Source organism: Bactrocera tryoni, chromosome 3, assembly GCF_016617805.1.
Source record: "Bactrocera tryoni isolate S06 chromosome 3, CSIRO_BtryS06_freeze2, whole genome shotgun sequence".
NCBI lineage: Eukaryota > Metazoa > Arthropoda > Insecta > Diptera > Tephritidae > Bactrocera > Bactrocera tryoni.
Window position 1 is genome coordinate 80149380 of NC_052501.1, and position 23955 is coordinate 80173334.

The 23955-nt window shown below is 29.1% G+C and overlaps 1 protein-coding gene across 4 annotated transcripts in view; it reads left to right on the forward strand.

Annotated features, from left to right (window-relative positions):
* The window catches only part of LOC120770549 (atypical protein kinase C), a 43953-nt gene extending 20298 nt beyond the window's left edge, over positions 1 to 23655 (forward strand). The window contains exons 3-10 of one of the 4 annotated variants that reach the window (XM_040098119.1): positions 1087 to 2275; positions 17182 to 17232; positions 17331 to 17416; positions 17484 to 18497; positions 18565 to 18759; positions 19479 to 19600; positions 23349 to 23475; positions 23565 to 23655. In XM_040098119.1, coding sequence (XP_039954053.1) covers positions 1087 to 2275; positions 17182 to 17232; positions 17331 to 17416; positions 17484 to 18497; positions 18565 to 18759; positions 19479 to 19600; positions 23349 to 23436 — 2745 coding nt within the window. In that variant the 3' untranslated portion in view covers positions 23437 to 23475; positions 23565 to 23655. Of the gene's footprint in view, positions 1 to 1086; positions 2276 to 6193; positions 6392 to 17181; positions 17233 to 17330; positions 17417 to 17483; positions 18498 to 18564; positions 18760 to 19478; positions 19601 to 23024; positions 23141 to 23348; positions 23476 to 23564 lie in introns of those variants that run through there. The other 3 variants (XM_040098120.1, XM_040098122.1, XM_040098121.1) reach the window with 3 other exon arrangements.
* The last annotated feature ends 300 nt before the right edge of the window (positions 23656 to 23955 follow it).

Here is a 23955-nt window from a genome sequence, read left to right on the forward strand (position 1 = left end):
AATCTGAGAATACGGTGAACTCGTTCGAACCAAATCTGAGAATACGGTGGTCGACCAATAGAACAGTTACTCGGGCCAAAACTGGAGAATTGGCGGTCTTTACTTTCCCTTCCGATAACGATAGAACAACCTTCGCATTCCGCGGAACGAGTTCGCTAGTGAATTCACTCGAGCCAAATCTGGCAATACGGTGATTGGCCGAAAGAGCAGTCGCTGGAGCCAAATCTGGAGAAATGGTTGTCTTAACTTTCCTTTCCGATAGAACGATCTTCGCATTCCGCGGATCGAGTTTGCTCGTGAAGTCTACTTGTTCGACTATTTCTTAGTATTTGGCTTTTACCAGTGGTTTTATGCTTCGTCCACTTCACTTCCCTTCTGGCAGAACAAGCTTCGCATTCCGCGGATCAAGTTTGCTAGTGAAGTCTACTATTTCTACTATTCCTTGGTCGCTGGTGTTTAGCAGTGGATTTATGTTTCGTCCACTTCACTTTCCTTCTGACAGAACAAGCTTCGCAATCGTCGGACCAAGTTCGCTTGGGAAGTCACCTACTTCGACAATTCCATTTTCGCCGGCGCTTACCAGTGGATTCATGCTACGCTGATGTCGAATTGTCTTAAAAACTGGTAGCTTTCTCATACAGGATAATCAACCACGCAGTCTTTTGAACTGTCTACTGGCTCAGCTAACTCGAACTTTTAGCCAGCGCTTTGCCCACATGAGAGATAAATTTATGTCATGATATATTCCGTGGTGACCAAGTTGTGATGGCCGTAAACTACAAAAAAATGTATAAGAAATCACAAATCCGCCTCTAACTTAGACTTAGTCGTATATATGTAAGAACCCAGAAGTAATAGGTACACACACTCAATTTCAATAAAACATTTCATTAATTGCTGCATGGATTCAACATTGCTCATTGACAACTCTCATCGGCGCTCATCGATTGGAAAACTCACAAAAAAAATCTGATAAAAACATGCTTTGGGCGACCATTTCATCCGACCTCAACTCGATCATCGACACCACATTACCACATTTTTGTCTTATTACCATATGCTCAGTCGAAATATTTTGGTCTGCAGGCCAATCAACTGTCGGATATATTGTGTCGCGGCGCCGTCGTCTCATCCATACAATCGGCCAACAACACGTTGACGCGCGGCGTCTCACTGCACAGCCGCAGCGGTAGCGCTCACGGTAGCATTCATGGTGGCAGTCATCACGGCAGCTATGGTGGCGGCGTCGGCGGCGGTGGAACTGGTAGCGCGCACGGTTCCATGGGCTGTCTGCAGGGCAGCATGGGACATTTGATAGGCGCCGGTGGCATTGGCGGCGGCATGGGTGGCGCTAGCACCAGCGGCAGCGTCGGCATGCTGTCGGGCGCAATTGATACCGGCGACTATGATGTACCGCATCCGCATCCCTATACGCATCATTATATGCAGACATCGACATCGATAACGCCGCCACATTCCACAATGAGTTTGATCGGTTCACGACCCGGCTCGGCCGGTGCTTGTCCGGGTCATGATTCGGGCTCAGACTCGAGTCAAGGTTGCGGCTCTACAATGGGTGGCGGCATCGGCGGCGGCGGCGGCGGGGGTGTTGTACATGGCATGGGCGGCATGAGCATTGGCAGCGGTCATGCTGGCCATATGATGGGCGGTGGCGGTGGTGGTATTGGTGTTGGTGTGGCCATGGGCATGGGTATGATTGGCGCTGCTGGCATGAGTGGTCATCATCATAGCGGTGGCAGCGGTTCGTTGGGACGCTGTTCAAGTCGTTGTCATAATACAATGAATACAACAACAAACACCACCACCACCACCACTGATGATTCGGGCGGTGGCAGCGGTGGTAGTGGTGGCAGCGTTTTTATCGGCAGCTGTCGCATGGGCCCAGCCACGAGTGGTGGCGTTGGCGTCGGCGTCGGTGTCGGTGTCGGTGTGGGCGTTGTTGGCATCAATGTCGGCGGCGGCATGGGTGGCGGCATAATGGAGAATCCGCATCGCAGCAGCTTGCATGGCAGCGAGGGTAGCGGCTTGAATGTTTGCGGCATGGGCGGTAGCGGTGGCAGTGGCGGTAGTGTTGGTGGTCGCAGCAGCACACTCGGCACCATACATAATGGACATCATCATCATCAATATCACCATGAATGTATACACTACGAGCGTCTACCTATACCTGTTCCTATACCGACTGTGCCAATACAACAGCAACAGCAACAACACTTGCATTCCGAAGAAGAAATCGAACCAGCCTATGCAACAGGTAGGTACCCACGTAAGTTTGGCTGGTTGCGTAGTGATGTGTGGGCGCACATGTCTGTGGTTACTAGCGCCGCCAAGTGTAATTGCGATAAGTATGTCCTCAAACCACTTGAAGGCATTCTTTGTTTTGTTTCTGCTCATTGTGTGGCTTAGTGTGTGTTAGTGTTTATGTTGTGGTTGAGATTTTGTGTGTTTACGGTACATTTTCACTTTTTATTGTTGTTTTATGTCAAGCAGTTTTGTAGTATTAAAGTTCTAAGACTATAATTTTTTCGATTATCTCGGAAAAAGTGTGAATTAATGGATTAAAGTATATTTAAAAAAAATCTCATGCTCTAAACATTAACCCTTAACTTACTTAAGTTTTTTACGCATATATTCTTATGAAAACCCCTTTAGCACTTTCGTTTATATTGAAAAAAGTGTGAATTAATGGATTAAAGTGTATTTAAAATAAATTCTCATGCTTTAACATTAACCCTTACCCAACTTAAGTTTTACTGCGCATATATTTGTATCAAAAAGAGTAAATATAGTTTGTGTATGACACCTTAAATACAACTAAAATTCTAATATGCAATGGTTTAATGTGAAAAAGTTGAAATTTTAACCCTTGCACATTAACCCTTAATCACCTGAAGTTTTGCTACGCATATATTCTTAGGGAAAGGGACGCTTTAAATAGGTGCTTCACAGTTTAAAGAGTACAAAAATTCGAATACGCAATAATATAATGTGAAAAAAAGTAGAAACATTAACCCTTGAAAAAAAAATTGTTTTTGAAATTTTGTCTTCAAATTTTGTTTGTAAAATTTCCTTTAATGTTTTTTCTTTAAAGTGTAAGGGACACTTTTTTTTTACATTAACCCTTACAATCTGCGACATAATATTAAATAATATACACTTTGGTTACATTAACCATTGCACTCTGCGTCATGACATTAAATATATACATATATATTTTCGGTATGTGACAGGTTAAAAAATAATAAAAAATGTTAACTTCGGCTGTATCGAAGCTATAAAAAAATTTTATGAAAATATCTTGTCAATTTTGATAGTTCAGTTTGTATGGCAACCATATGCTATAGTTGCCCCATATCGGGGGTTCCGACAAACGAGCAGCTTCTTGGTGAGAAAAGGTTGTGTGTACAATTTCTGATCGATCTTTCAAGAACTGAGCGAATATTTCGTATATAAACATTTAAGCATGGAACTTTGCTGAATTAACCCTGGACTTTGCCGTATGGAATTCTATGAGGAATGCGCATTTTGAATTGTTTTGTATCCAAGAATGGATGAAAAGGTTTAAAATGTTTAAGATATGTAAAAAATATTACATAATATAAATTTTGTGGAAAAATTTAAGCATTAAAACTGAAACTACTTTATGTGACATTTTTATAAAAGACATGAATTGGTATGTAAAGGGTTAAAAGTGATGTGTTATCTTTGCAAGTTTATCTATTTCAAATCTTTCATATACAGTTCGTTGGATATTTTTTTTACCAGTAGTGGTAAAATTCTATTTAAATCTGTCACAAGACATCATCGTCTAAACTTTTATTGCTCTTCACCGCCCTACTAGACTAGCTGGCATCGGTATTTTACATACAGATCTACTTACAAAGAAATTTATATAGTCAAGAGACGTATTGTCTGTAATTAAATGTAGGTCATAGACATAAAGAATCTTCTAAAACCCCTAGAGTTTCTAGAAATTTCTTTGTATTTGAACAATCTAAACTGTAATCTAACCTATATTTTCAAATTTATACTCTTTGTGTTTATGAACCAACACTTTACCTAGCAGTGTTCACTTGCAACATTAATGATTTATTCTATAATATTTTCAAGGTCGTCGTATAGGTATATCTTATCTTGTAAAAAGTAATGTTTGCTTACTGCTATTACTCTAGCTAGACCGGAAATAGTTTTCCATATTAATTATGTATAGTGTATAAACCTTGAAAGCGTTATCTACCATAACTGTGCTTGTTAAATTTATGTAGATTGCATTTTTGGCTAATGGTTTGGAACCTTGCTAAGCATATATTTTCAAATTTAGATACCTTGAGGTTATTGACCCTCACTTTACCTAGCTGTGTTCACGTGTAACATTCATATTTTGTTCTATGATATATTCAAGGTCGTCGTAAATATCTTATCTCGTACAAAATTATCTTAGCTAACAGCTGGAATAATACTAGACTAAGCTTTTCATACTAATTATTTATAGTATTTAAACATTAAAATTATTATCTATTATAACTATTTTCGTTAAATTTATGTACATACATATATTGCATTTTTGGCTTATGGTTTGGAACCCTGCTAAGCATATAAAGAATAGCAGTGACCTTGCTAGTTATTCATGGTTGCTTAAGTAATAATAATTGCAACCATTTTACAATATTTTTTTTAATCTTTATACCCTGAACAGGGTATATTCACTTCTTTATTTGACAAAGAACCTTCTTCGGCTAATCGTCTTTGTATGGAAATTTGTTTTTATTTAAAAAGATATCTTCTCGAAATTCTTCATAAGTTCCTATCTCAAGTATCGCTACAATATCCTTAGACATTTTTCAGATCAGGCCATTATAGTATATAGCTGCCATACAAACTGACCGATCCAAACCCAATTGTTGTATGGAAAACTTTTCTGTTTGAAAATATATCTTCTCCAAATTTGGCAAAGATTTTTATCTCAAGTACCGCTAATTTCTCCGAAATTATTATTCAAATCGGACCACTATAGCATATAGCCACCATACAAACTGATTGGTCAAACTCAAGTCTTTGTATGGAAAACTTTTTTATTTGAAAAGATATCTTCTCGAAATTTTTTATAAATTATTATCTCAAGTATCACTACGATATCCGAAAATATTGTTCAGATCGGATCACTATAGCATATAGCTACCATACAAACTGACCGACCAAAATCAAAAAAAAAGATATTGTTATACTCTTTCACGCTATTAAAATTGCACCTGTAAGGGGTATTATAGCTTCGGGGCTAACATTTTCTCTTGTTTCCTTTATTTTGCATAAAAAGTAAAATTAAACACTTGTGGGAGGGTCTACTATTTTGCAGACATTTTGTCCCCTTCGACTGTGAGTGAAACTCTTATGAATAGAATCATCAAGCCACCATATTTACACACTTAACCCAACTCACAAGTATATGTATACGTTCCCTCACACATATCACACATACATACATATTGTGATAAAATATCGCTGGCATTTAATTTCAATTCATTTCTTATTTGTGTCCCATCTTAACGCTCATTCTCTTCTGCATACTGTCTTTGCACTCGAAATTTGTATTGGCGACACTTTGTATTGTATGATTGCTTTTGCTTGTGTGTTGTTGTTGTCACAATTTATTTCTACATTTTCGGTGGGTTTATGCTCGATTATTGTATCAATTGAAAACTAGTTGTCGGGCAAGAACTCTCCAGTAAGCGTGTTTCGTGCGCGAAGTTGCGTTGTCGCCGCGCGTAGAAAGTGCAGATGTCGCTGAAGAAGAATAAGAACAGTTCTTTTACACCGTTTTGTTTTACTTATTTTTGCGCTCGCCAAACGAAGATCGTAAACACACAATAGTCTTATCAACATATCGCAGGGAAATCCCCACCACCTCTAGTCACAAGAAAGTGTTGAGTGTGTAAATCAGCTGATAAGCGCGTTGTTAAAGAAAAAAACCAGACAAGAACAAAACCAAAATAGAAACGCAGAACGAAGTGCAAAAAGTGTTAAAAAATAATAGCAAATCGGTAATCGGTTAAATTTTATTGTGTTTGTTGCTGCTGCAAAGTGTCCAGCTTGCTCCAACCACTGGACAAGATCGCGTTTAATGAGCAAAAATATAAGTTTGTGTTAGTGTGCTAATAAAAAAAATATTTGTCAGAATATATTTATAAAAAAAAATAAATAAAAAGCGCATTAAAGAAAACTGTGCTGCTTCGCGGTCATTGCGCCGCTGATGGGATTAGAGTTCACGCACCCGCGCAGCCGCCAATGATGATTATGTGGAGTGGTATTTGTGAGGTTGCGTCGCTTTATGGCCTACAAACGTCAGCGTTTTTCATGAGCGGCGGTGGCGCAAGTTAGTATCTGTGATATAATGCCATTTGGTAGAAAATAGTAAATTAGGTGCTCAATATATTACTTACAATGTAAATGATTTTTCAGTTGAAAAATAGAATTAGAAAAGGCAACACACAAGTTGAAAATGTTGGAAAATATTAAAAAAGAATTTAAAACTGTTAAAAAACCGTTATTATAAAAAAATATTGAAAAAAAAAAATATGAAATATTAAGAAATAGTACAAAATATTAAAAAGTTATTAGAAAATATTGAAAAAATTCGTAAATATTAAAAAATTAAAAAAAGAATTCTAATTTGAATTACTAATTTTAATTACTAATTTTAATTACTAATTTTAATTTTTATTTTTTTTAATATTAGAAAATATTATTATTAAAAATGTGACAAATTATTAAAAAAATAGAAATATTAAAAATAAAAAATTTGGAAGTATTAAAAATTAAAAATAAAGCATATATTAAAAAATTAAACAGTTAGAAAAAAATTAAAAAAAAAAAGTTTTTAAAATTAAAAAAAAAAAATAGAAAAATGCAAAAAAACTGGGAAACGTAATAAAAGTCATATATTAAAAACGTTGTCGGTGGGTTAAAACTTCTATATTTGTGATATTTATTTACTGTTTAATATTGAAGTCTAGACTCTAGACCTTTTCCACTTTATTTCCTTTCAGGGTTGTTAAATAATTGGATAAATCAAAATTAATTATTTTTTTATTATTTTTAAATTTTCTCAAAATTTTTTTTTTTATTTTTCTCAATTTTTTTTTTATTTTTCTCAAAATTTTTCTAATTTTTGTTAAATTATTTTTAATTTTTTTTTTAATTTTTTTTAAGTTTTTTTTTAATTTTTTTTTTTTGGTTTTCAGAAGTTTAAATTTTTCACAAATTTCCGGGGTGAATAGTTTTAAATCATTACATTTTATCCAAAACAAAAATCATTTTTTTTTAATTTTTTCATCAATATATTTTTATTTAATTTTTATAATTTTTTTTTTGTTAATTATTAAAAGTTTTATTATTTTTTCCAATTTTTTGGTTCCAAAACCGTAACATTTTTCGTTTTATTATTCCAAAAACAATAAATTATTATTTTTTCAAATAACTTCGTTTTTTATTTCGTTCGAAAATAAATTATTTTAAATAATTATATTTTTAAATTTTCCCAAAACTTTTTTTATTTTTTTTTATTTTCGAAGGTATCAATTTTTTTATTAATTTCCATACTGAAAATTTTTTAATTATTCAATTTTTTCTAAATCAAAAATTATTTTAATTTTTTTATCAATAATTATTTTTTTAAATTTTCTACAATATTTTTTATTAATTTAATATATTATATTATTATTTAATATTGGAACTTCTTAATTTTTTATACATATTTTTTTTTAATTATAATTTTTTTTTAATTTTTAATTTTTTATAATATTCTTTTTTGTAATTATTAGATAACAGTTATTAATTTTTCCAGTTTTATGGTTTCAAAATTTTTCTTACTCTTATTGCAAAATTATTTAGTTTTTAATGTTTATTTTTTATTGTTTTTAAATTATTTAGCTTTTTATGTTTTTTTTAAATCATAATTATTCTTACATATTGTATTTATGGAAAATCTATTTTTTGTATGAAATTGATATTTTAAAATCTATTTTTTGCATTTACATATTTCCAGCGAAATATATTTTCTTTATTAAATTTTTTACAATTTTTTTTTTTATTATTTTTTAGGATCATTATTATTATTTTTACCCATTTGCCTCCTATATTGTCCATGACCCATCCCGATATAAAATTGACTACTATCTCTATCGGTCTCCTTCTATTTGTTCTTCTGCAAGCTAAACTTCCATCCTTCATTAAATTTATCGTCCAAGTTGGGTTAAGTTTGAACTAGTACTAACGGGTTATCTAAATACATGCACACATACGTACTCACATATTCCTATTTTAATGTGGATCGACATTTGTGCATAAATATTTATGTGCACACTTCGGTACATACCCAACCAGGCCTCCGGTGGCCGTTGCTTATTCATCGTTTTCGTCTCGCCATCTTATAACATCTTAATTTAGGCACTTGTGCAGACAATTACTGTTTGTTATTGATATCGTATGCTGTCACTGGCAGACATCAATTAAAGTGACAGTAGTAAAATGTTGAAACGAGTGTTCTACATGCATTTATGAACGCATATTTTTGCCGAATTCAGAATTTTTGTTTGAATAAATTGCTAAAAAATATTGGACCAAATTTAATTTTAATTCCTCGCTGTGACAATAAATACCGATACTAACTGGTTTGCATGGGATAATTGGATAATATTTGCGTATGTTGGATATGTTGATGATTTTGATAATTTTTGTGAAACTTTCGGTTCGTAATCAATGTGGGTAGTTGCCAGTGAGGTTCGAAATTGTTAGAAATATGTGGATAATACATTCGTGGAATATTCTATGAATAGAAAATAAGTAAATTATGTTTATTAAAAATTATTTTACTTAATTAAAATTAAAAAAAATTAGTTAATTAAAATTTTTTTAGTTAATTTAATTTATTTTTTTGAATGCTATTTATTTTCCTAATTTTAATTAATTTTAGTTTAATTAATTTTTTAAATTATTATTATTTTTTTATTATTAATTTTTTTAAATTATTTTTTTTTATTTTTTTATATTTTCTTAATTATTATTATTATTTTTAGTACTTATAATATTAGGCTTGGGCAGGATACTGAGATAATATTTTGTGTTTTTTTGGATATATTGATAGTTTAGATAATTTTTGTGAAGTTTTCGGCGAATAATCCATAGTGCGTAGTTGCCGGTGAGGTTCGAAATTGTTAGAAAAATTTAATTATGCTTTATTATAGCTTTCTTAGAGTATCCCCTGAATAAAGAAAAATAAATTATATTAATTTAAAAATCAGTAAATTGTGGAATTAACTAAAAATTAACACAAAAATAGTTAATTTAAAAACTTCTACAATAAAAAAAATTTTGAAGTTTAAATAATAAAAATAAATAAATTCTAAAAATTAAAATATTACAAAAGAAACAATAGAAAATTCATACATACATACATACATATGTTTATTACAAAAAATATATATTTTTAAAACTTAAATACTCTAAAGAAAAGAAAAAAAGTTAATTATTTTTTAAATTTAATTTATTTTTTAAATTTAATTTAATGGTATTAATTTCTTTAATTAAATAAAATTTTTTAATTAATTTATTATCCTCTGAATAAAAAAAATTAAAATTTAAAAATTATTTTTTTTTTTTTTAATTTCAGTTATTTTTTTGATGTTATTTATTTTCTTAAATTTAATTAATTTATTAGAAATTATATTAAGTTAAAAATTAGTAAATTATGTTATTTAATAAAAATAAAAAATAATTAGTTAATTTTTTCAATGTTATTTATTTTCTTTTAATTAATTTATTAAAAATTATATTAAGTTGAAAATTAGTCATCTATGTTACTTACTAAAAATTAAAAAAAAAATAATAAATACCTATATTTTTGTTGCGTATATTTTTTTAGTATCATTTATTTTCTTAATTTTAAGTAATTATTAAAAATCATATGTTATAAAAAAATTATATTAAGTTGAAAATTTTTAAATCATGTTACTAAATTAAAAATTAAAAATAGTTAATTATTTTTAATTATATTAATTTAATTAATTAGTATTTTTTTAATTTTATTTATTTTCTTTAAATTATTTATTAATTAATTAAACAAAATTAAATTGAATTAAGTTTTATTATTTTTTAATGTTATTAATCTTTTTAAATTTTTTTTTTTTTTATAAAAAAAATAATAATAGAAATTTCAAAAAATATTTTACAATAGTTTAACACCGTTAAATAATAATTAATCAGCACACAATGCAACCAAGAAAACATTATTCTCAACTTGAACAACCTTTTCATAAAAACTCACATACACAAGCACATACAAAGTAAAATTACCTAGCTCACACAAATCCTAGCCATAATAATTTTTAATTAACCGGAAATGCATTTCTTGCAACAACAGATATACCGTCCGTTATTGGCAGCGCGCACAGTTATAAATTAAAATAAAATACGCCAAATGCAAAGCACAATCGATCAAGTAGCTCTTACGATAATATAATTTCTTGATTTTTTTTAAATATACTTACATACGCAAGTAGTAGTTAGCAATGTTGTTGGGCGCGCAATTGAAATGACCTTGCTTCAATAAAAGAGGAAAATACTGAACCGATTGACCGCTGATAGTTACAGATATGAAAGAAAGCAACAAAAAACCGCGGTAATTTAATGCTAAATTTAATATATGCACACGCATATATATGTACATGTATTTGGGAAAAGTCGCGACAGCGAAATTGTGTGTGAATTTTATACAAGTCAAGTACACGTGGGTTAGTCAAGTAGTAAATCGCGGTGGCGCTGTGGTTTATTAGTCCACAATTTTTTACACTTTTAGCTATTTGATTGTTGTTTTTTGTAGCGGTTTAAAATATTCGTTAAATAGTTTTGAGTTTGTTGCAGAGTTTCTGCTCAATTTTGGTTATAAACCGGATATGTTACAGTTATTTATACAGGTATGTAACGGTTATTTATACGGGTATGTAACGTTTATTTATACGCAGCATAATAAATATCATTAAAAAAATATGAAATTAAAAAATGTTTCACGAGCGTTTTTCTTTTTACTAAAGACATTTCGTCTTTTTAGACTCAATGTGATAATATATGGATATATATTAAACAAGCAAAAAGCTTAACAGCTACCCATATGCTATAGTGGTCCGATCTGAATAATATGTTGAGAGATTGTGGCATTCCCTTGGACCATAAATTATTCCAAACTTCCTGAAGATAACTTGTAAAATAAAAAAGTTTTCCATATAAGGCCTTGAGTTTCATCGAGCAGTTTGTATGACAGCTATATGCTATAATGGTCCGATCTGAATAATATGTTAGGAGATTGTGGCATTCTCTTGGCCCATAAATTATTCCAAACTTCTTGAAGATAACTTATAAAATAAAAAAGTTTTCCATACAAGGCCTTGAGTTTCATCGAGCAGTTTGTATGACAGCTATATGCTAAAGTGGTCCGATTTGAATAATATGTTAGGAGATTGTGGCATTCCCTTGGACCATAAATTATTCCAAACTTCCTGAAGATAACTTGTAAAATAAAAAAGTTTTCCATACAAGGCCTTGAGTTTCATCGAGCAGTTTGTATGACAGCTATATGCTAAAGTGGTCCGATCTAAAAAAAATTTTCGGAGATAGTAGTAATACCTGAGATAATAATCTATACCAAATTTCACGCAGATATCTTGTAAAACAAAGAAGTTTTTATACAAGGTCTTGAGTTTCAACGAGCACTTTATATGACAGCTTCACCCAGTGCTTTCAAAACCTAAAAATTTGCTGTAAGAGCAGAACTTACAGCCGTCTTACGACACCCAAAAGCGATCACTGGCGTGCAGCGCTTGCATCTGCACCCACAAATTAGTGCATGTTTAGTCGTCGCGTCGCACTTTTCCCCTGCCGCTTGACACACTATCGCCCCCCGAAAGTCAGACACACATTTATTATTTACATTTATGAATTGAACAATTGTTTAGCAAGTCTCATTAAGGCGTTTACATACATCCACACACATTAATGAGGGTAAAAATATAACAGTGCACAGCGAGAGAGAGAGCAAAGCGCTCATATGGCGGCGTAGTGGGTAGTCCACGTTGATATAGTGATAAGGAAATCAATGACAAATAAATGCCGTTCGATTGTGGTAAAATGTAAAGGCACTCAAAGGCAAACAAATCACATATGTATGTGTGGGTGTGTGTGTTGCTGCACTCGCGCACGCCGCCGCAACTTCAGCGGACTTGCCAGCAACTCTCATTTCTGTACCTTAGCTGCATATCGATAGAGTTTTGCTTGGCGGCCACTTCAGTTACGAATATCGGCGGCCGGTGTGTTGTTGTCGGCGCGTGCAGGAAGCAAGGGGCCGCAAGTACCGTCGGCGTGATCCTAACGGCGTTGATTTGCAGCACCGTGTTTACCAAATGCATGCAAATGTGTCGCGGCGCAGATAACAATGCGAAAACTTGTTTTTTCTCTCACACATATTGTTTGTGTGTGTGTGTGTGTATGTGCGCGCGTATATAGTGCAGTGTTGAAAATAAAGTGTGAAATAAAATTAAACAAATTTATTAAAGTCTCACTTTAATGTATGGCAAGACGCAGTGCATTTAGTGGGAATTTAAAAATCGAAATCAGTCCGTCTTCTATATACATTTTGTTCTTATTCTCTTTTATCTGCGTTATTAACTGCATGTGCATACATACATATATACGCACATATTTTATGCCAAACAAATCCTCAGCGTCGTAAAACGCTTGCTTTTTAACTACCTCTGCGAGGGGCGCCCCTCGCCGGTTGGAGGGTGCCAACGCTCTCAGCTACAAATGTTTAACTATAAGTACCTGCCATTGATTGGTGTGAATTGTGTGCGTTTGTGCGTGCCTATCTGTGTGTATCGCTTGGGCTGTGTGTGTGTGTTTGGTTGATAAGGCGCTATTTTCGCTTCATATGACTATTGATTTTATTATTTGATATAGTAAATTATATGTTATTGTGTGTTAGAAAACTTTGACTGAAATAATTTATAAATGGAGTATTTTGTTATATATTTTTACAAATTTTTTTTTTAAGTATGAAACTGGCTACTTTGGCTTTCGTCCCATATAAGTGGAGTTATTGATCTATTTATGTGATTTATTCATAATTTAAAATTTTTTTTTAATAATATGTTCTTTCAAAATCACATGAAAAATATTTTCATTTTATTTTTCATATTTTTTTATTATTTTCTACTTTTAATTTTTTTTATTTTTAATATTTTTTTTAAATATATTTTTTTATTTTTTTTATATTTTTTTATTTTATTTTTTTTTAATATTTATTAATTTTTAATAGTTTTGATTTATTTTTAATATTTTAGATTTATTTTTAATATTTTTTATTTTTATTTTTTTATTTTTTTTTATTTTTTAATATTTTTATTTTTTTTTTGTAATATTTAGTACGTGAGTTGTCTTTTATACTTCGGGATTGGAGAGAAAAAGCAAATATTAATCATCGAACTTCGCATTATTGGTTTTTCAAAATATTCTCCGTAAAGATCTATACACTTTTGTATGCCTTTGAATCAATTGTCGTAGTACTTTTGTCACTCTGTTTGAGGTATCTCCGGAACATGCCTTTTGAACACATCAACTACATATTGAAGCACTAAATTCAGTGACATTTATGCTGATAGCGCTTATGTGCACTTCGATTTTTGGTTCGCGTTTTTATTGCATTTTTTTTATTAAAAAAAGTTTTTATGATTTTAATAGCGTAATCGGCATATTGTTGATATTGTTTATAGGTAATCATTTCCGCGTATTTTGTGATATAATTTTATTAAAATAGCTCTTGCCATGACTCATACATTTTTATGAAGATAATAAAGTTATTGATATTTTCAAAAATTTCTCAGTTTTCTTTATTTACCGAACCAATCAGACGAAATTTATCGAAAAAGACGATTTTCTTAAAAAAATCATTATCGTTTTCAAGTTGTTTCAAGCCAGAAGTAGCAAATTCACGACGTTTACGGTAATGCAATGGCTTCAGTTCTTGAGTAAAATGACACATTAAAATTAGTCGAAACGACAGTTATAAATCAGATCATCCCTATTGGAAATGCCGGGTTTTCCAACGATAAGGCAATAAAGTATAAAATAAAATAAACGAAAAATACCAAGAAGTTTTTACACAATTTATTTAACAAAAAATTTACTCAAAACTTAAACAGGCAGTCAAAATATCAAAGGATAGAAGTTATAATTCTTGAACACGAAACTAGCGAAAAAATAAACAATATTTCAATAATTAAAAAAAAAATCTTTTGAAAATAAGAATAATTAAAAAAAATATCTTTTTTTTTAATTTTCCGTAATTTAGGAAACTATTTTTAAAGATTAAATAATAAAAATTAATAAAATTTAAAAACTTAAATATAATTTTTTTGAAAATTTAAATAATTAAAAAATTAAATATTTTAAAAACTTACATAAGTAAAAAAAAAAATGTTTTGAAAATGTATATATTACAAAAAAATATTTTTAAAATTTATATATTACAAAAAATATATTTAAAATTTATATATAACAAAACAAATACTTTTAAAATATATACATATATTACAAAAAAAACATTTTTAAAACTCCAAAAAGAAAACATTTTAAAATTTTAAATAATTAATAAAAAATACTTTAAAATGTTAAATTATTAAAAAAGAATTGAAAATTTAAACAATTAAAACATTAAAATATTTAAAAATATTCTGAAAGTTTGAATTCTTAAAAAAAATTGAATATATAGTTTTAAAAACTTCTACAATTCAAAAACAAAAAACACTTTTTTATAGTTTGAATAATAAAACTAAATAAATTTTAAAAATTCAAATATTACAAAAGAAAAAATAGAAAATTCATACATATGTATGTACATACATATATTATAAAAAACTATATATTTTTAAAACTTAAATACTCCAAAGAAAAATTTTGAATATTTAAATAATTAATAAAAAATGTTTTGAAATTTTAAATTATTAAAAAAATTAATATTTAAATAATTAAAACATTAAAATATTAAAATATTTAAATATTTATAGTAAAAAAAATATTTTGAAAACTATTTTTAAACAGTTTTATAATTCAAAACATATTTTAAAAAATTTGAGTAATACAAATAAATAAATTTTGAAATTTTAAATTAAAAAAAATATATTTTGAAAATTTATATAACAAAAAAAATAAAAATTTTTAAACTTAAATACTCCAAAAGAAATTTCAATTTAAATAATTAAAAAAAAATATTTTGAAAATATTAAAAATAAAAATAAAAATAAAATTAAAAACTTAGATATTATAAAAAAAAATAAAATAAAACAGTTGTTTTCAAAGAAAAAATTTTGAAAAAATATTTTAAAAATTTTTTTAATTCCAAAACATATTTTTAAAGTTTAATTTAATAAAAAAATAATTTTTTTTTATTTAAATATTAAAAATTTATATGTATATTATAAAAAAATTAAAACTTGAATACTACCCTATTATTTTTAAAAATTTAAATAAAAAAATATTGAAAAAAAAAATATTTAAAAAAAAACTATTTATACATACAAATTTTTGTATATTAAAATATTATTTCTATTTTAATGGCATTCTTAGGGAACTTGCAAATAAGATAAAATGCATTTCTTCGTGAAAATTTTTTTTTAAAGACATTTTCTTTATTAAATAAATAAAAGTGTATATATTTGCAGAATTGAATGTACTTTGAGAATCGATGATGAGCGATGATTTAAACATTTTGTTTTTTGAAAAAATGGAAGATTTCCAAAAAAGGTAGTTTCTTGTGAAAAAATTTAACTCCTGAGTGGCTTAAAAAAAAAATTTTTTACGAAAATTAATTACAAAATTGCAGTTTACAGTTTAGGGAACCGATTACATTTTGTTGGAACTCAGTTGAATAAAGTCTTTCAAACACACTAATATCCTCAGCAATATTTGCCGAATCAATTTCAACTTTTCGGAGAATATTGTCAAAAAAATATGTACATACAAGTATGTGTACATTTGGTATATAATTAAAAAAAAATGATTTTGTATTCACATATTGCCCTTTAAGGCAACTATAACCACATCACATACAGTTGGCACCCCATGTGCTGCCCACAAAAGCATGCAATTATGCGCCACATGGGTGTAGAGCACTACATATTATACTCTAGGCTATACAGTTTGTATGTTATTATATTTTTGTGTGTACTGTCTTTTTATTAAATAATTTATGCATTTGTATTGAAGAAGGAAGTTGACAATTTGACGGTTTAATTAATACTGAGTCTATGAATAGGAAATAAACTCTTTAATCGCATAAGCTCGGAAGTGTAGTGGGGTTAGTCCGATGGTACGAGTCTATAGAGCTGAATAAAAATTAATTCCATAAATTAATTGTTTCGATTGTTGAATGTGTAGAATGACACACAGCTAGACTACTCGTTCGCCGCGACGCTCTTGATTTATTGTAATAAGTTTTATTTTTATTTTCTATGCTTTTAGTAATTCGGAGAATTATGAACTAATAAATTATTTGTAGTATTTTTTCCTTTGAATTTTTTTTTTTTACAAAAATATGCAGCAACAATAATAAACTGTGGCAGTGTGAGCGCTTAAAGTATAAAAGTATATGTTTGAATATATGTATTAAAAATAAATTAAAAGAATTTGTAAAAAAATGCATTTGTTTTTTTTTAATTTTTTTTAATATTAATTTTGTTTTATTTTTTTAAAATATTTTTATATATTTTTTATATTTTTATATTTTTTATTATATTTTTTTTAATTAAAAATTTTTTTTTAATATTTTAATAATTTTAATAATAATTTTTAATAATATTTTTTTTATAATTTTTTTTTTAAATTTTTTTAATAAATTTTTTTTATATAATTATTGGTATATTTTTATACATAAAAAACTGCATTTTTTTATACATTTTTTTAATATATTTTTCTTTTTTATAAATTTTTAATAAATTTTTTTATAAAGTTTTAATCCATTTGTTTTCTATAAATTTTTTAATATTATTTTTTCATATTGTTTTTTTAATTTTTTGTAATAATTTTTTAATCAATTTTATCTTTGTTCTTCACGTTTTACAGTATTTCCAAATGTACCTTCTGCACCTGGCCTGTCCTGTGATGGCGAAGATCGTAAGTCCAATGTTGTTGTTGTATTTTTTTAATTTCATAGCTTTTATTAATCTTATTTACATTACACAACACTTACACCACTCTCCACCCGCTTGCAGGCAGCATCTACAGACGTGGCGCACGCAGATGGCGCAAACTCTACCGAGTCAACGGACACATTTTCCAAGCCAAACGCTTCAATCGCGTAAGTACACAACAACAACTGCTAATAACACACTAATTAATGTACAATTTTATCACTAACCGCGCAGCGCGCCTTCTGCGCCTACTGTCAGGACCGCATCTGGGGCTTGGGACGGCAAGGTTTCAAGTGCATACAATGCAAATTGTTGGTGCACAAAAAATGCCATAAACTCGTACAGAAGCACTGCACCAACGAGCATGTGGAGCCGTTAGTCAAGGAGCGCGACGACGCTTTCGCCGAACAGCTGCCGCAGGTGTTGCCACCGTTGCCCGATTATGCGTCGCAGGCGAGTGGCAGTAGTCACGGTGGCATGGTGGATGCGAGCGATCCGTTAGCAGCGCTCGAACTGCAGCCGCACGATGGACAGTTGCAGCAGCAACAGCAACAACATCAAAATATTGAAGAACAATTGGAGCCGGGCACACAGCGGCAATATTCCATAAACGATTTCGAATTGATACGCGTCATTGGACGTGGCAGCTATGCCAAGGTCTTGATGGTCGAACTGAAGAATACCGGGCGCATATATGCCATGAAAGTGATTAAGAAGGCGCTCGTCACCGATGATGAGGACATCGATTGGGTGCAAACGGAGAAGCATGTCTTCGAGACGGCATCGAATCATCCGTTCTTGGTCGGTTTGCATTCGTGCTTCCAGACACCGTCACGTCTATTCTTCGTGATTGAGTTTGTGCGCGGCGGTGATCTTATGTTCCATATGCAACGACAACGTCGTCTACCCGAGGAGCATGCGCGCTTCTATGCGGCGGAAATCAGTTTGGCATTGAACTTTTTGCACGAGAAGGGCATTATTTATCGTGACTTGAAGTTGGATAATGTGCTGCTCGATCATGAGGGTCACATTAAGTTGACCGATTATGGCATGTGTAAGGAGGGTATACGTCCCGGTGACACGACCTCCACCTTCTGCGGCACACCCAACTATATAGCGCCGGAGATTTTGCGTGGCGAAGACTATGGTTTCTCAGTGGATTGGTGGGCGCTGGGCGTGCTATTGTACGAGATGTTGGCCGGCCGTAGTCCATTCGATATAGCCGGCGCATCGGAGAATCCCGATCAAGTAAGTGGCTGTGCATTTTGCTCTAAATTTTTAAAATTGCTTACATTTTTCAATCTCGTTTACGCAGAACACTGAAGATTATCTGTTCCAAGTGATTTTGGAAAAGACCATACGTATACCGCGTTCGCTGAGCGTGAAGGCCGCGTCTGTATTGAAAGGTTTCCTTAATAAAAATCCAGCTGATCGCTTGGGTTGCCATCGTGAGTCCGCTTTCATGGACATTGTGAATCATCCATTCTTCAAGAGTATCGACTGGGAAATGGTAAGCGATTTTGTTGCTAATTCATGCTTTACTTATTGCTGGTTTCAAAATGCGAGTCTAGTGCAGAAAATTTATATTTGCTGTGTGCAGTTGCGTCTGCGCATACTATTGAGAAGAAACCTAAAACGAATTGCATGTGTGAAAATTGATGATTATAGTATTATATACTTATATACATATAAACATATGTATAGTGGTTAGTTTACATTTTTATGTATTGAAAAAACCCAAAAATATTCAGCTTTACTATACAACTCGGCGTATATACACGAAGCCGAAGTTGCGGACAAAGTAAGCAGAAGTTGAAGGCAAACTTTTTGAGTGCCAATAACGGTACAAAACGGATAAATTCGAAATTCGGTAGAAAAAAAACGAATTCGAAATTGTGTACGAAATATTTATAAATTCGAAGTTCTATACAAATAATTATATAAATTCGAGGTTATATACAACATTTCATAAATTTGAAATTATATAAAATTTTTTTTATAAATTCGGAATTCTATAAAATTTTTTTTACATATTCGAAATTCTATACAAAGTTTTTTCTAAATTCGAAATTTAATACTCCCACTAAAGAGACGAGAAATTAGAAAACAAAATGCGCGCTTTTGTCTGGTTTTTCAGCATTTTTCTGATATTACCAATTAACTATGTAAAGTTTTTATTTTATTTAAATGTTGAAAAAAAAAAAACAATATTAAATATATACCACTAAGATCGCACAAAAGGAGGTACAACCACCATATAAGCCAACATTTGATCCTGGCGATCCATATATGGCCACAAATTTCGATACGCAATTTACTAGGGAGCCAGCCGAGTTGACGCCAGATGATCCGTAAGTGTTTGTAGTGGGTCTTGTGAGCTGGTTTATGCGCTTGTCATAGTTTTTTTTTATTTTTTTAAATTTTATTTTAAATTTTTATTTGAATTTTTTTTTAATTTTTATTTCAAATTTTTAAATGTTTATTTGAATTTTTTAAATTTATATTTGAAATTTTTTTAATTTTATTTGACATTTTTTAGTTTTTATTAAATTTTTTTTTATCAAATATTTATTAATTTTAATTATAAAGTGAATTTTTGTCTGTTTAATAAGCTCTATTTATGTAAAAAAATTTATTTCGAATTTTTGTTGGAATTATTTCTGTGAAAATGTCAGTAATGAGTTTAATTGATTTTTTTTTCCTATAAATTTAAACGTAAGTGTTTGTTTAATATATTTTCACTATTTTCACTTGTTTGTCTTAAATGTGCCTAAGAAGCAAGTAAAAACTTATAGTATTCGTTTAAATAATAGAAACTTAATTTTTGACCTAAATCTTGCTCTTTTCTTATTGAAAATATTTTTTTTCTGAAAATAATAATTTAACATTAATTTTTTATATTAAACAAAAGAAACTTGTTAAAAAATTAATAAAAGGAAATTAAATTAAATTTAATAAAATAAATTTTATTTAATTAAATAATTATTAAATAAAATATAATTAAAATAAAATAAATAATTCAAAATTAAAAAGAAAATTATAAAAACAAAAAAAATAATTTAGAAACAGTTTTTGATCTAAATTTTACTTCTGTTCCAATTAAAAATAATTTCTTTGTTTCATAAAATTATTAACATTAAATTTTGTATATTAAATAAAAAAAACAAAATATTTTTTTTGTATATAAAAAAATATTTTAAAATTGAGAAGAAAATAATAAAAAAATTTAATTAAATAAAAAAACAATAATTTTTTGGCAAATAATATAATTAATAAAAAACAATAATATTTATAGTATATAATAAATAATTAATTTAATTTAATAAAAGAAAATAATTATTTTGTATTAAATAATTTTTTTTAAATTAAATAACTATTAAATAAAAATATTATTTTAAAAATAAAAAGAATAGTATAAAAGCGAAAAAAATAATTTAGAAACTGTTCTTGTTCTAAATTTTACTTCTTTTCCAATTAAAAATAATTTCTTTAACATTAAACATTTCTTTAACATTAAATTTTGTATATTAAATAAAAAAAACAAAATATTTTTTTTGTATATAAAAAAAAATATTTTAAAATGAGAAGAAAATAACAATAAAAATATTTAATTAAATAAAAACAATAATTTTTTGGTAAATAATATAATTAAAAAAACAATAATATTTATAGTATATAATAAATAATTAATTTAATTTAATAAAATAAAATAATTATTTTGTATTAAATAATTTTTTTTAATATTTAAAAAAAATTATATCTAAAAATAAATTTTCCTCATTTTCCTATTGAAAATAGATTTTTTTATTACTTCAAATTATTAATTTTAAATTTTGTATATTAATTAATGAAGTATTTTAAAAATTAAAACAAAAATAACTCAAAAAAACAAAATATATTTTTCTATATAAACAAATTATTCTCAAAATTAAAAAAAAATTATAAAAAAAATGTATTAAAAATATTTTTTCAATTAAAAAAAATAAAAAAAAAAAAAAAAATTTAAAATCCGAATTTAAAAAATTTTTTAATCAAAATATTATTAAAAAAAACTAAATTTAACTAAATTAAAACGCAACAATTTGTTTTAGCAAATGAAAGAAAATATTTTAATAAAAATGCAGTTATAAATTTTGTTAATACATTGTCTTTCCGGTTTTTACCATTTAGCAGCACAGTTTTCTACTTAAATAACAAACAACTCTATTCTAGTATTTTTTTTAATAATTATTCTTTTTTTCAATAATTAATCATAAAAGTAATTTAAATAATTATACAGCAATTTTAATTATGTACTAAATATATACGCTTACTTAAAAGATAAATATTCTGGTAAGTTGAGGTTTCGATTCAAAATATTTTTCGAAAATAGATTCCAGATTTTCGATTTCGATTCGATTTTATAAATGAAGGACTTGTTTTCATACTCCTTTTAAAATAAAAACAGCCAATATGTCTTTAAAAAAATCGAAAAAATTTCGATAACTTTTGCATTTTGATTCGATAAAAATTTTCGAACAGATTTGATTCCGATACGATAAAAAAAACAAAAAACTCATTTTATGCTTTTTAAATAAAAAAATGAGTCGCTGTTAACTTTAAATAAAAAGATTTAATTTAAAAAATAAAAATTTAATTTAATTTAAAAAAATACAAATTTTAAAAAGTTGTGATGAAAAAAAAATCAAAAAAAATTGTAATCTAAATATAAATTTAAAAAATATTTAAAAAGTTTAATAGCAAGCGTATTGATTAAAACTATTATTGAGTCTACTCAAGTTTAAAAAAAGCATATATTTTTCTTTAAAAACTCAACTTTTACTCAAGTTTAAAAAAATATATTTTTCTTTAAAATAAATATGTATGTCATAGTTTTCCTCTTCTCAATAACTTATGTAGTAGATGTGCGCCTCAAGGTATACCTATATTCTCACATTATTACCATACAAACGTTTTGTGTGGTATCTTTTAGGCGATGTACCTTTTTTGAAAACATTTTTTAAGGGGTTATATCACTTTGCCAGTCCAAAAACGCCTTTTTTTAATTCAAAAGTGGGTATAAACCCCTAAGTGATACAGCAAGCATTCATTCATTGCGTCATCTGTTAGGGCTCTTTTTCATTTGACAACTTTTATTTAAGATTATGTTTAAAAGTTAAAATTTTTCAACTGCGCTCTAAAATCCAAAATATAATCATCATTATTTCACAAATGCATTTGAGACACTTCTCATAAGAAATAAAAACAAAAGAAAGCATTAAAATATACAAATGTCTTCGCTAACTTCAAAAACAACCTAAGCTCTCTGTTATTTTGGTTTTCAAAAACATTGAATTTAAATGAAAAAAGTGCTTTACAATAATTTTGATTCAACATTTTTGTTGTACTGAAATATAAAATATTTTCATCAATGTTTGTTTTGAACTCAAATAGTTTCCAAAACAACAGTTATTTTATGCAATTCAGCCTATTTTTCGAAATTTTGCAACTCGCTGCCAAACTGTGCATTATTTATTTCTATTTTATTTCGCCACTAATTATTTTAATTTGATTTTCTTTTTTTCCGCCTGCGACTTTCTTTCTGCGCCACACAAAACCATCTAACTCAATTGGAAAAATCACGTGTTACACACATCGTATGTCAATTTCCTCTACAACCAAACATCGTCTTAACCATCCATCACACATACAACTATGCAATCCATCATTAATTGGCACTCACCCAAATGCATTTGCCATTGGCCATTGCCGAACGTGCGTTGCGCGCAACTGTAGCTCGAACGCAAACAAGTTTCGCCACCATTCAAACCACGCTTAGACTCTGACCGCGATCTAGCCAATTTCCCACCCGAATTCACAGAGGAAGCGGTGCAGCTGACGCCCGATGATGAGTAAGTAGCACACAATTGTTGTTGGTTTTTTGGCTGTAAATCGGATATTTTTGTTTATTCTCTATTCTAACGTTGGAAGTAGTTTTTTTTTGTTATTGTTTTTAGTTTTTAATCACAACTCATTGCCATAATTGTTGTTTTTGTCATCAAACTGTTTGCTCTATTCGTTTATTAACATTAAATATGATTTTTTTCATTCGCTACGCAGTCGCGTCATTGACAAGATCGATCAATCGGAGTTTGAAGGCTTCGAGTATGTGAATCCGCTGCTGATGTCTTTGGAGGATTGCGTCTGACACCACGAGTCATGTGATTTGCATCCCTATAATATGCGTGTAGGTGTATACTTTTGTAATTTCGCAAACTTTTATATCTTCCACAATTATTTGCACATTTCTTCATATGCTCTTTGCTCTCTTTGCAGTTGTATGGCGAGGACTCCAGTGATTATGACTCAGTAGCTGATGATTTAAGTATTTTGCAATTGCACGCACCGCCGCCAACAACCGCTAACAATAATCTAACGAATCTTCGCATGCAGCAACAACAACAACATTTACAACAACATCACCAACAGCAGCAGCAGCAGCAGCAGCATCAACAAATGCCGCCGCTAAATCAGAATCCCAATCATAGTCAGAATAATCATCATAACGGTAACAATAATAATCATAATCATAATTCCAATAATAATAAAAGTCTACTGCAGCACATGTTTTGCCTTCCATTAAATTAAAATAAACAAGAAAATTGCAGAAACAAAAAATAAAATAAAAAAAAATATTAAAAAAATGCAAACAGTAAATCAGAAACCA